This window comes from Vombatus ursinus, unplaced genomic scaffold (assembly GCF_900497805.2).
Source record: "Vombatus ursinus unplaced genomic scaffold, bare-nosed wombat genome assembly UNPS02014826.1, whole genome shotgun sequence".
Lineage (NCBI taxonomy): Eukaryota > Metazoa > Chordata > Mammalia > Diprotodontia > Vombatidae > Vombatus > Vombatus ursinus.
In genome coordinates this window covers 11151702-11164600 of record NW_020954604.1, presented here as the reverse complement: position 1 = coordinate 11164600, position 12899 = coordinate 11151702, and the positions used below count along the sequence as shown (strand labels likewise).

Here is a 12899-nt window from a genome sequence, read left to right as displayed (position 1 = left end):
CCCCTGGCCCAGGCTGCATGATCTTGGGCAAGTGACTTGATGTCAAATACTGCTATCAGGCCAGAACCAATTAAAATGTAATTGGGAAATATTTAACAAAATAAGAAAAAGTACAACATAGATGATGTTGGTATGTGGTTTTCTAAGTCAATATATGCCTGCTGGGAACCTTGTTGTGTCTCTCCCCCCGCCTTTCTTATTTGAGTTTGACACTGCAGCTGTAGGTAAGTCTCTAAGGCTCCAAGATGCAGGGAAGGTGCTGACCTGCATTGTAGAGGGAGCTCCTGGTGAAGGAACTCATTGGGAACTTCCAGCTCTTCTCCTTATCTATATCCGTCAATACTGGGTTTTCCCCTCGGAGAGTTTCAGGTCACTTTGGTAGATGTCTGGTGCATATGTGGTTCTCCAGTTTGAGAGGGTCTATCACCCTGGGGCTGAAGAAGCCCTGGTATCTCTTTTACTGTCTCTGTTTCTCCCTCAGGGGGACCTGAAACAGTTCCTGAGGATCTCCAAGAGCAAGGATGAGAAGCTGAAGCCACAGCCCCTCAGCACCAAACAGAAGGTGAAGGCGAGGGGGAGCGAATGTTCTAGGAAGGTTGGAGGCTTATTATGGGGGAGACTGGTAAAATCAATAGAACCAGCGATGAAGGGGTATGGTGGGAGATGTGCTCTTTAACTCCCTCTACTCCCTCCCTGCCCCTCTCCCCCAGGATTATGCCACAGGAGATTTGGGTGGAAGGAACTGGGGATGTTTGATCTGGAGAAAAGGAGACTTGGTTGGAGAGGAAGTGGGGCCCCTTGAAAGTGAAAGGTCATTCCTTATGAAAGCAGGATCAGATTGGTTCTGCTTGGCCCTAGAGAGCTGACCTAGGAACAATGGGTAGAAGTTTGCAAAGAAGCAAATTAAGGCTTGATGGTCAGGAAAAGTTAATTAACAATCAGCTCTCTAAAAACTGAGTAGGATATCTCAGTCATTAGAAAATTTCCAAGGGGCAGCTAGGTGGCCCAGTGGATAAAGCACCAGCCCTGAAGTCAGGAGGACCTGAGTTCAAATTTGACCTTAGACCAAACATTTGACACTTATTAGCTGTGTGATCCTGGGCAAGTCACTTAACCCCAATTGCCTAAAAAAAGGAAAAAAAAGAAAATTTCCAGCACTGGAGGTCTTTAAGGGGACAGCAATTGGATAGAGTATGAGGAGACCTGAGTTCAAATCCAGCCTCAGACATTTACTAGCTAAGTGACCTATTTGCCTCAGTTTCCTCATCTGTAAATGGGGGTAATAATAGCACCTACCTCTCAAGGTTGTTAAGGGGACCAAATGAGATAATAATTATAAAGGAATTACCACAGTTCCTGGCCCATAGTAAATACTATATAAATGTTAGCTGTAATTATTAGTTATTCAAGGGAAAACTAGATGATCAGCTGGTTATATTGTACAGTAGAAGGGATTCTTATTAAGGTGTGGGTGAACTCAGTGCCCTCTAGAGATCCCTTCCAATCAAGACTTGGTTTCCCAAATGAAATAATCCATGCAAAATATGTCATATAAATATAAATATCAGTGATTAGCATGATGTAGTGAATAGAGAGGTGACCTTGAAACTAGGAAGACTTGGATTGAAGTTTTATCTCTGGCACATACCGGCTGACTGAGCAAGTCATTTAACCTGTAAGTGTCCTAGAAAACTCTCTAAAGACCAAACATGCAGAGAAGGTGCAGACCTGTAGAAGGAACTTCCTTGACCGGCAAAATCACAGGGTTTATTATTATTAGAGGGGATTCCTGTTCAAGTGTGGCTGGAGTAGGTGACCTCTGAGGTCCCTTAAAGTCCTGAGAATCTGCAGTTCTGTGATACATACATTCTTCTAGGGACAGGAACAGCTATGTATCTTCCCAACCCAAAAGATCAAAGGTAACAAATACAACTCCCAGGGTAGGTGGCATTTTCTAGGCTTTTGTCACCTTAAATATTCCGTAGATGGTAGCAAGAAAAGGATGAGAAATCTGTAGTTTGTCTATACAGAGTCTTCGCCTCTTTTGTTTTGACTGTGGGCTTCCTAATGTTTTCTTTTCCTTTCCCCTCTTAATGGTTCCTGCGCTTGGTTATATGGCAACCCCTGGTCTAGGAGCCTTTCATGGGCTCCGTGGTCAAGGTTCTTTTTGAGTTCCAAAAACAGATTTCCAGACTCTTATCTCATACCTATAAGAACTTGAAGTGGACCTAAGAGACCATCCTTTTATAGAGGAAGAAACTGAGAACCAAAGTGACTTACCCTGAGTTCATGAAACAGCTGAGACTAGAACTCAAGTCTCTTGGCCCTAAATCCAGAGTTCTTTACTATGTGCTACATCTCCAGCTCTACCACAGCCCAGCTGTTTGAGTCTTATCTTTCTTCACAGTGGCTTGAGGGGTGAGGTGGGGGGCAGACAGGCTGAGAAGCAATGAACAGGTTAGGTAAAGGACTGTGTGACTCCTTGGCAAGTCACTTAATCTCTCTCAGCCTTAGTTTTCTCATCTGAAAAAGGGGGCTAATAGTACCCACTGCACAAGGTTGTTGCAAGGGTCAAATCATGTGAGATAATAGCTATAAAGTTCTTTATAAACCATAGCGTCTGCTCGTTTAGTTGGGAGACTAGATGAGATGTATATGAGTGCATCTGCAGTAAAAGTCAGCAGTAAAAGTCAGCATCAGTGGGTTTAGTGGAACGTACATGAGGATTGCACACTTTGAAGACCAGAGAGTTCATGATTTCATCCTTATGAGTACTTTATCCGGTGGCCCAAGGTTACACAGAGCAGAAAGTAGCAGAGTCAGGATTCAACCCCCGATCCTATGATAGCTTCATGATCTGCTATGGCCAAAAAATTAATCACCTGATGATTGAGCAGCTTCGTGATAAAAAAACACTGGGTTTGGAGTTAAATAATTGAGTTTATACCCCTGGCTCTTTCATTGCTACCTGTGTAGCCTAGGGCTACAATTTTACTTTTCTGGGACTCAGTTACTTCATGTGTAAAATCAAAATTGGATTAGATGGTTTCTTTTTTTAAATTTTATTTTTTTATTCACGGAATAAAAAAAAGCATTTCCACAACATAGCACAATGAAAAAGATGATTGTACATGAAACTACAAATCCACCATGTTTGCTATTCCCTTCAAACATACAACAAAGTTATCATGTAAATTTCTTTTTTTTCCCTTCTTTTTTTCTTACCCTCCCCTCCCTGCCCCTCCCACCTCCTCCTAGAGATGGCCACCATTAAACACAAATAGATGTATATATGTAAAATTATTTTACACATATTTCTATTTATCAGTTCTTTCTCTGGATGCAGATAGTGTCTTTCTTAAGATCTCCTTTATAGTTAATTAGGGTATTTATAATCAAAATAACTTATTCACTCTAAATCATTCTTAAAGCAATATTACCATATACAATTGTGTGCAGTGTTTTCTTGGTTCTGCTCATTTTGCTCTTTGTTATTTCATGCAAATCTTTCCATGTTTTTCTAAGGTCATTGAGCTCATTATTTCTTATAGCACAGTAGTATTCTATCACAATCATAAACCACAACTTGTTCAGTCATTTCCCAGTTGATGGGCATCCCTGCAATTTCCGGTTCTTTGCTACCACAAAGAGAGATGCTATAAACATTTTAGAACATGTAGGTTCTTTTCCTTTTTACCTAGTCATCTTTGGAAATGGACCTAGTAGTGGTATTGCTGGGTCAAAGGGTATAGGCAGTTTAATGACTCTTTGAGTATAATTCCAGATTGCTCTATAAATTGGTTGGATCAGTTCACAATTCTACCAACAACGAATTAGTGTCCCGATTTTTCCATATCCATTCCAACATTTGTCACTTTCCCCTTCATTTTAGCCAATCTGGTAGGTGTGAAATGATATCTGAAAGTTGTTTTAATTTGCTTTTCTCTAATCAATAATGACTTAGAGCATTTTTTCGTATGACTATAAGTTGTTTTGATTTCTTCATTGGAAAACTGCCTGTTCATATCCTTTGGCTATTTATCAATTGGGGAATGACTATTTGACAAAGTTCTTTATATATTTGAGCTATGAGACCTTTATCTGAGAAACTGTCTATAAAATTTTTCCCCCCAGTTTTCTGCTTTCCTTTTGATCTTGGCAGTATTTGTTTTATTTACATAGAACCTTTTTAATTTATTGTAACCAAAATTATCCACTTAATGGATAATTAATTAATTAACTTCTCTGGGACTCAGTTTCTTCATGTCTAAAATGAAAGTTGGATTAAATGGCTTCTGAGGCCCCTTCCAGCTCTAAAACCATTTGATCCTATTATGTGCCTCCAAGTACTTAGCTAGTCTGGGCCTTGGAAGACATGCGTACTGTTTGTTTCAGAGTCCATTCTCTAGACCCTTTCCAATTTGATATAAGAACTACCAAAGCTTGTATTTTGTTGATGTAGCCTTTAATAACTCAGGGGCCCCACCAGACCATGAAGAGACAACAGAATAGGATTTAAGGGAAGGGATTACATGGAAGGTATAAGCGAGATACTTGGAGTGTACATGCCCAGTAATACTATCAGTAGGTTTTGGCTCACCATAGATTTCCTGGTGGAAAGAGACCTTTCTGACCTAAATTCTAAAGGAAAAGAGCTGGAGCAAAGGATGAAAGCGTCAAGGTTCATTTTCCTGGCTGAAGCTTCAGATATAAGTAGGATCATTTGCTTCTGTGGTGTGATTTGAGAGGAAAAGTGTCTTGTTATGTACTGAGAGAACACCTTCCTAAGAATACCTCCCCCACTGTTTAACCACAGTGCTTGAAATTCTCCCAGCAAGCATTCATTCTTTGGGGCTAAGATCTATCTCCAGGGGGCCCCGGTTAATAATGCAAATAAGGCTAGTAGGTAAGGCTGGCACAGTTAGGCAGCTCCCAATCAAACTAATCAACCCATCTAATCTGTCCTTGGAATAATGAAGCTTGAAAAATTTTGATTGAGCCATATATTCTGGTCCAGTGGGTCTGGAGATTTGGAATACTCACCAAGTATCAAGACAGGAGTAGGGATGGAATTAAGTAAATTTTGGAGCAAAATGGAGGAATTTCAGACTGAAATTGGTGTATGTAATATAATTTCATATCTAATATTTTAAAGGGGGAAAGTATGACTAACATTGAAAATTTTATAGAATTAGAATGCCAGGGTTTGGTGGAACCAGTGTGAAAAATGGTCCATGTAGGTATTGTCAGATATTGACACTAGCATGAATTAGTTTTAGGCATAGACACTGGAAAGGTAAGGTGAGGGGTTTTTTGGGTGATTTTTTTTTTGATGGGCAATCGAGGTTAAGTGACTTGCCCAGGGTCACACAGCTAGTAAGTGTTATGAGTCTGAGGCCGGATTTGAACTCAGGTTCTCCAGACTCCAAGGCCGGAGCTGTGTCCACTGTGCCACCTAGCTGCCCTTTTTGGGTGATTTTTACAATTATTATTTTTACAATTTTTTCCACTTAATAGTATTTTATTTTTTCCAATTACATGTAAAGATAGTTTTCAACATTCATATTTATAAGGTTTTGAGTACCAAATTTTTTCTCCATCCCTCCCTTCCCCTCTCCCCAAGATGGCAAGCAATCTGATATAGATTATACATGTACAATCATATTAAACATATTTATCCACATTAGTCATAATGTGGAAGAAGAATCAGAATAAAAGGGAAAAATCATGAGAAAGAAAAAAAAACAAAAAAAAAGAACAATGAAAATAGTATGTTTCCATCTGCATTCAGACTTCGTAGTTCTTTCCCTGGATGTGGACAGCATTTTCCATCAAGAGTCTTTTGGAATTGTCTTGGATCATTGTATTACTGAGAAGAGCTAAGATTATAGTAAAATGTTGCTGTTACTGTGTACAATGTTCTCCTGGTTCTGCTTATTTCACTCAGCATCAGTCCATACAAGTCTTTCTGAGTTTTTCTGAAGTCTACCTGCTTATCATTCCTTATAGCACAATAGTGTTCCATTACATTCATATACCACAACTTGTTCAGATATTCCCTAATTGGGCATCCCCTCAATTTCCAGTTCTTTGCCACCACAGAAAGAGCTGCTATAAATATTTTTGTACATGTGGGTCCCTTTCCCCTTTTTTTGTGATCTCAGCCCCTAGCAGTGCTATTGCTGGGTCAAAGGGTATGCACAGTTTTATAGTCCTTTGGGCATAGTGGAAAGGTAAGTTTCAAAGGTCTGAGTGGTATGTGAAGGGCAGTAATAATCATAATACCTAGTATATATGTGTGGGTATGTGTGTATATATCTCACTATATATCTACATATCTATATCACTCTTATCTATCTATTTTTTTGTTTTGCAAAGTATATTTGGTAGGGTAGCTCAATAGGCCAAGAAGCTAAAAGCTGGAATGTAAAGGTCTCGGTGGTGTTGTAATGGATTAATCAGAACTTGTATGAGGAACTAGGTGAGCAGAAATGGAAAGGAAGGGGTGAGTCTGCTTTCTGCCCACAGGGAACTAAATAAATTCTTAGATGAGGTTCCTATGTCAGGTTTTCAGTGTTAATCCTGAGGGCCTTCAGATGGCTTCTTGCCCAGCAGTTTCAGGAAGCACTTAATCCGTTTGTGTCTACAGGTTGACTACCAGAGCTCTGTTAAACTGTTTCCCAAGGCTTGTGTCCCCAAAACTTAAGAGCTATCACTGTGCCAAATCTAGTGCCCTCTTCATTTCTTCCTCTCGCCCTCCCACCCCCCACCAGATTGCTTGCCTTCTGCCAGACCAGAGGTCTCTCTACCTTGTCAGCCACATCAGCAGAGAGCTGGCAGGGAAAGGAATTTCTGAACCAGAGAGGGGAGATTACAAAAGACTTTGTGGCATGCAGATTACTTGTCAAGAAGGGATGGTGTCCTGGGGTTTTAAAGCCCAAGGCAGAATTGGCCTAATTGATAGTGTTTTCTCAGATCTCTGTCTCTTATCACAATCAGGAACACCTGAGAGACACTGGAAGGAAGAGAATGGATTGTGTGGAAATTTTTTTAGAGTTTTATGGTTGCTTTTTTTTTTTTTTTACCAACTTGGTCATTATTTCACCTTATTTCCATACCTTTGAACTGTTCCTTGTAACAATGGAAAAGCATTTAAGTAACACCAGTCCATTCAGCCACCTTATCTGATATGTTTCATAATGAGACCACCACCTCTTCTTTTGAGAATTATATGTTTTATTTTTTTCTCTGTACTTGACAAACACAAATATTTCCATGTACAAAGAACAGAAAAAGAAGATTGTATGTGACACACAGCTACTTTTCATTGTGTCTAACTTTTCTAAAGTATATACTAAATCCAGTATGTCAGTTCCAAAGCTGTCCTGCATGTTTGTGCTGCCCTTTGACCTCTTGTTTTCAAATGACCCATTGATTTGCTTACCTTTGGCATAACTATCACTATACCCTTTCTCTTCTTGGTCTGGACAGTATGCATTCTTCATCCATTTATTTTTTTTCACCCAGCCTGAACTTTTTTGAGTGATTGCTGGTCTTGGAGGCTCCGTAATGTTCCAGAGCTTTATGTAACTGTCTCAATGCTCTCTGCAAGCAGGAGCATCAGAGAATACCCTGTATAAAGAATCCTCCCTTTATCTGGACACTGTACTGGATAACCTTTATCACTGGCAGACATCTTGGCCAAGCATGTGTCTCCATTTCCCCCTTTTGTACTTCACAAACACGTCATTGAACAACGTTAGATCTGGTCCATCTTTCAAGGAGTCTTGTATGATTTTTACAATACACATTGTTGTCACCAGTTGGAGGGGGAGTGTTTTGGCTGCCATTTTTGCTCTAACCCAGAAGTCATCAAACTTCAGTTGACCAAATCCAGTCAACCACCTGTTTTTGTACAGCCTTTGAGCTAAGGCTGGTTTTTACCCCTGAACTAACCAATCAAATGCTTTTCATTTTTTTTTAATAATCAACAAACAAGCACAGTGTGAGCGCTTATCTTATCAATACCTTTTAGTCATTTGTGTAACGGTGATGATGTGATCTGCTGTTGAAGGTCATTTGCAAAAGTCTGCCTGTTCTTCTTTCCTATTTTCTTTAAGTACACTCTCCTCTTCCAAGTCGGTTAGTAGATTATTTTTATAAAAATTGTGTAGATATGAAAAAGTAGCCATATACCTTATTATTGTTGCTCTTCAGTCATTTCAGTCATGTCTGACTCTTCTTGACCCCATTTGGGGTTTTCTTGGTAGAAAGATACTGGAGTGGTTTGCCATTTCCTTCTCCAGCTTGTTTTGCAGATGAGGAAACTGAGGCAAACAGGGTTAAGTGACTCGCCTAGGGTCACACAACACTTGCTAAGTCTCTGAGGCTGGATTTAGACTCATGAAGATGAGTCTTCTTGATTCTAAGCCCATTGTGCCACCTAGCTGACATATACCTCAGTAGTTATTGATAATTTTATAATTGTTCTTATTTGACAGTAATAAGGTCCAAGATATTTTCTATACTCTGGCATTTTCTCCTGTTTCATTACCTGGAAAATTCCTTTCTCATAATTGTGCTGCCTCTGGCATGGACCTGCTCTACATGTACTTGGTCTTATGTAGCCAAGAGGCAGCATAATGGAAAGCCTAACAGACTCAGGAGTCAGGAAGACCTGGGTTCAAGTCCCACCCCAGCCACTTAATAGCCATAATATTTAAACCTCTCTTGGCCTCAGTTCCTCATTCTTTGTATACTCAGATCTTAGCACAGTGTGAGGTACATAGTAAGCACTTAATAAATACTTATCGACAGACTAATCAGTAAAATGAGGGGATTGAACTAGATGGTCTCTAAGATCCCTTACAACTTTAAATCTGTGATCCTGTTATCTTTTTTGGAGCAGTTAGGTGGTGCAGTAGATAGAGTGCCAGGCCTGGAGTCAGGAAAACTCATCTTCTTGAGTTCAAATCTGGCCTCATGATGCTAGCTATGTGACCCTTGGCAAGTACTTAACCTTCTTTGCCTCAGTTTCCTCATCTGTAAGATGAATTAGAGAAGGAAATGGCAAACCACTCCAGTATCTTTTCCAGGAAAATTCCAAGTTGGGTCAGGAAGAATCAGACATGACTGAAATGTCTGAACAACAACAAAAGAATATTAGTAGAAAAAGACATAAACAAGAAGCTGTACAAGTTTAAAATATATGATTAAATGATGAGAAGTGGTCAAATAGAGTAGCATAAGAGATTGAAGGAGAGAGCAGTTGTACTTATAATTTCGGAAATCAGGAAAAAGTTTTATGGAGTCCATCAATTCTGTTCTGGCCTCACTTTGCTCCTTCCTCCTTCTTGACCTTATGGTCTGCCATTTCGGTGATGTCTTTTCCATCACCTTTAAATCCCTTGCCCTTTGACCTTTTGCCATTTATTCCCAGCTAACCTTCAGCCTTGGCTAATACAGCCATCTGATTCCTCCACTCCTGATCTGTCAGATATTGGCAGAGGAAATTATGAAATCCTGCTGACAGGACTCACCACAAATTTACGCTATCTAACCTTAATGCTGTACAGTAATCTTTGCAGTCATCCCTGAATAACTTCTGTCATACTTGTCACAGTCGTGTTTCAAACTCTTTTTCTCTTCAAGTCTCCACCTCCACCCCTCTTCTCTTTTTGGAGTAGATGAACTTAACTTCTGCTTTATGGAGAGGGCTGAGGCCACCTTGTGTAAGTAAACTCTCTTCTTTGTCTCTAATGTCATTATCCTCACCTTTCCACTCCTCTCAAAAGAAGTAGCCTTCTTCTCTGATAACTTGAACTCCTTCCTTCTTAACCTCTGATTCCATCCCCTTCTGCCATCTTCACAGCAGTCATTCCCCTTCTCTCTGCTCTGTCCCCTCAGCTGAAAAAATTTCCAGGTTTCCCTGTCCTTTAAAAAAACAAAGACAAACCTTTACTTGACCCTGCTGCCATTCTTTCAAGCTATTGTCTTAAATTTCTTCCCCTTTTATAACCAAACCTTCAGAAAAGTCGTCTGTGTTAAATGCCTTGACTTCCTCACTTCTCCACTCACTTCTCAAGACTCTTTAAAGTCTTGCTTCCAACTCCATTGCTCTTCTGAAATAGCTCTCTCCAAAGTAACTCTTGGTTTTTTTTTTTTCTCCCAGAGAGTATGTTACTACTTTCTTCTTCTTTTTTTTAAATATTTATTTGATGTTTTATTTTTTCCCCAATTACATGTAAAAGCGATTTTTAACATTCGTTTTTTAAAATGCTGAGTTCCAAATTCTCTACTTCCCTCCCTCCCTTCCCCCTTCATTGAGAAGGCAAGTAGTTTGATATAGGTTATACATGTGCAATCATGCAAAATATATTTCCATGTTAGTCATGTTGTGCAAGATAACACAAACAAAAAAAGGTTTAAAAATACGTTTCTGTGCTGTTCACATCCAGAAAAAGAACTATGGAGTCTGAATGCAGATAAAAGCATATTATTTGCTCTCTCTCTCTCTCCCTTTTTTTTTTTTTTGTTCTATCTCGTGGTTTCCCTCATTGGTTCTCATTTTTCTTTACAATGTGACTAATGTGAAAATAGGTTTAATATGAATGTATATTCAATTTACATGCTATTTTGGAGTGGAGGGAGGGGACAGATGGGGAGAAAATTTGGAACTCAAAATCTTATGGAAGTGAATGTTGAAAACTAAAAATAAATAAATTTATTAAAAAATGTGTTTCTATCTGCATTAAGACTCTATCAGTTCTTTCTCTGGAGATGGATAGCATTTTTCATCATAAGTCTTTCAGAATTGTATTGGATTGTATTGCTGAGAATAGCAACTCATTCACAGTTGATCATTGTACAATATTGCTGTTACTGTGTGTGGTCTTCTGGTTCTGCTCATTTTACTTTGCATTAGTTCATGTAAGTCTTTCCAGATTTTTCTGAGATCATCCTGCTTGTTTAGCCATTCCCCAATTGATGGGGCATCCCTACAATTTTCAATTCTTTGCCACCACAAAAAGAGCTGCCATAAGTATTTTTATACCTATAGGTCCTGTTCCTTTTTCTTTGATCTCTTTGGAGTACAGACTTAGTAGTGGTATTATTGGGTCAAAAGGGTATGCACAGTTTTATAGCCCTTTGGGCATAGATCCAAATTGCTTTCCAGAATGGTTGGATCAGTTCACAACTCTGCCAGCAGTGCATTTACTGTGTCAGTTTTCCCATATCCCCCCCAACATTTGATGACATTTCCCTATTCTGTCTTATTAGCCAGTCTGATAGGTGTGAGGTGGTACCTCAGAGTTGTTTTGATTTGCATATCTCTAATCAGTAGTGATTGAGAGCATTTTTTCATATGACCATAGATAGCTTTGATTACTTCATCTGAAGCTGCCTCTTCATATCTTTTCACTATTTTTTTTGACCAGTTGGGAAATGGCTCTTATTTTTATAAATTTGAATCAGTTCTCTATATATTTGAGAAATGAGCCCTTTATCAGAGAAACTTGTAAAATTTTTTTCACATTTATAACTGTTTCCCTCCATTCTATTTTCCCCATTTATCCAACTGTCTCCTTTTTCTTTATCCATCCTCAAAAGTGTTTTGCTTCTGACTACTGCCTCCCCCAATCTTCTCTCCCTTCTATCAACATGACCTGGCAACCCTTTCTCTCTACCCTCACCCCTGCCTTTCTCTTATCCCCTTCTCCTGCTACTGTCCTGTAGGATAAGATAGATTTCTATACCCAACTGAGTGTGTTTGTTATTCCCCCTTTGAGCCAGTTTTAATGAGAATAAGTTTCAAGAGCTCTCTTCCACCTTCTCTACTGTAAAAGTTCTTGCATACATCTTTTATGTGAGAAAATTTACCCCATTCTGCCTCTCCCTTTTCCCTTCTCCCCTTAATTTATTTTTTTACATATCATCCCATCATATTCAACTCTCATCTATGCCCTCTTATATATACTTCTTCTAACTGCACAAAGTTCTTAGGAGTTACAATTATCATCTATCTCCATGTAGAAATGTAAACAGTTTAACTTTATTGAATCACTTATGCTTTCTCTTTCCTGTTTACCTTTTCATGCTTCTCTTGAGTCTTGTATTTGAAGGTCGTATTTCCTATTCAGCTCTGGTCTTTTCATCAGAAATGCTTTGAAAGTCCTCTATTTCATTGAATATTTATTTTTTTCCCTTAAAGGATTATACTCAGTTTTGCTGGGTGGGTGATTCTTGATTGTAATCCTAACTCTTTTGCCCTCTGGAATATTATATTCCAAGTCCTCTGATTCTTTAAGCTGCTAAATCTTGTGTGACACTGACTGACTCCATGATATTTGAATTGTTTCTTTCTGGTTGCCTGCAATATTTTTTCCTTGACCTGGGAGCTCTGAAATTTGACTATAATGTTCCTGGGAGTTTTCGTTTTGGATCTCTGTCAAGAGATGATTGGTGGATCTTTCACTTTCTATTTTACTGTCTGATTCTAAAATATCAGGGCAGTTTTCCTTCATAATTTCTTGAAAGATAATATCCAGGGTCTTTTTTTGATCATGGCTTTCAGGCAGCCCAATAATTCTGTTTTTTTTTTTTTCTTTTTAGTGAGGCAGTTGGGGTTAAGTGACTTGTACAGGGTCATATAGCTAGTAAGTATCAAGTGTCTGAGGCTGGATTTGAACTCAGATCCTCCTGACTCTAAGGCCAGAGCTCTATCTACTGTGCTACCTAGCTGCCCCAAGTCCAATAATTCTTAAACTCTCTTCTGGGTCTTTTTTCCAGGTCAGTTGTTTTTCCAGTGAGATCTTTTACATTTTCTTCTATTTTTTCCATTCTTGTGATTGTGTTTTATTGTTTTTTGATGTCTTATAAAGTCATTAGCTTCTGTGTGC

At 39.0% G+C, this 12899-nt stretch overlaps 1 protein-coding gene across 1 annotated transcript in view; it reads left to right on the top strand.

Annotated features, from left to right (window-relative positions):
* The window catches only part of PTK7 (protein tyrosine kinase 7 (inactive)), an 88134-nt gene that overhangs the window by 63982 nt on the left and 11253 nt on the right, over positions 1–12899 (top strand). Inside the window, exon 17 of the mRNA XM_027838439.1 lies at positions 482–562. Coding sequence (XP_027694240.1) covers positions 482–562 — 81 coding nt within the window. The remainder of the gene's footprint in view (positions 1–481; positions 563–12899) is intronic.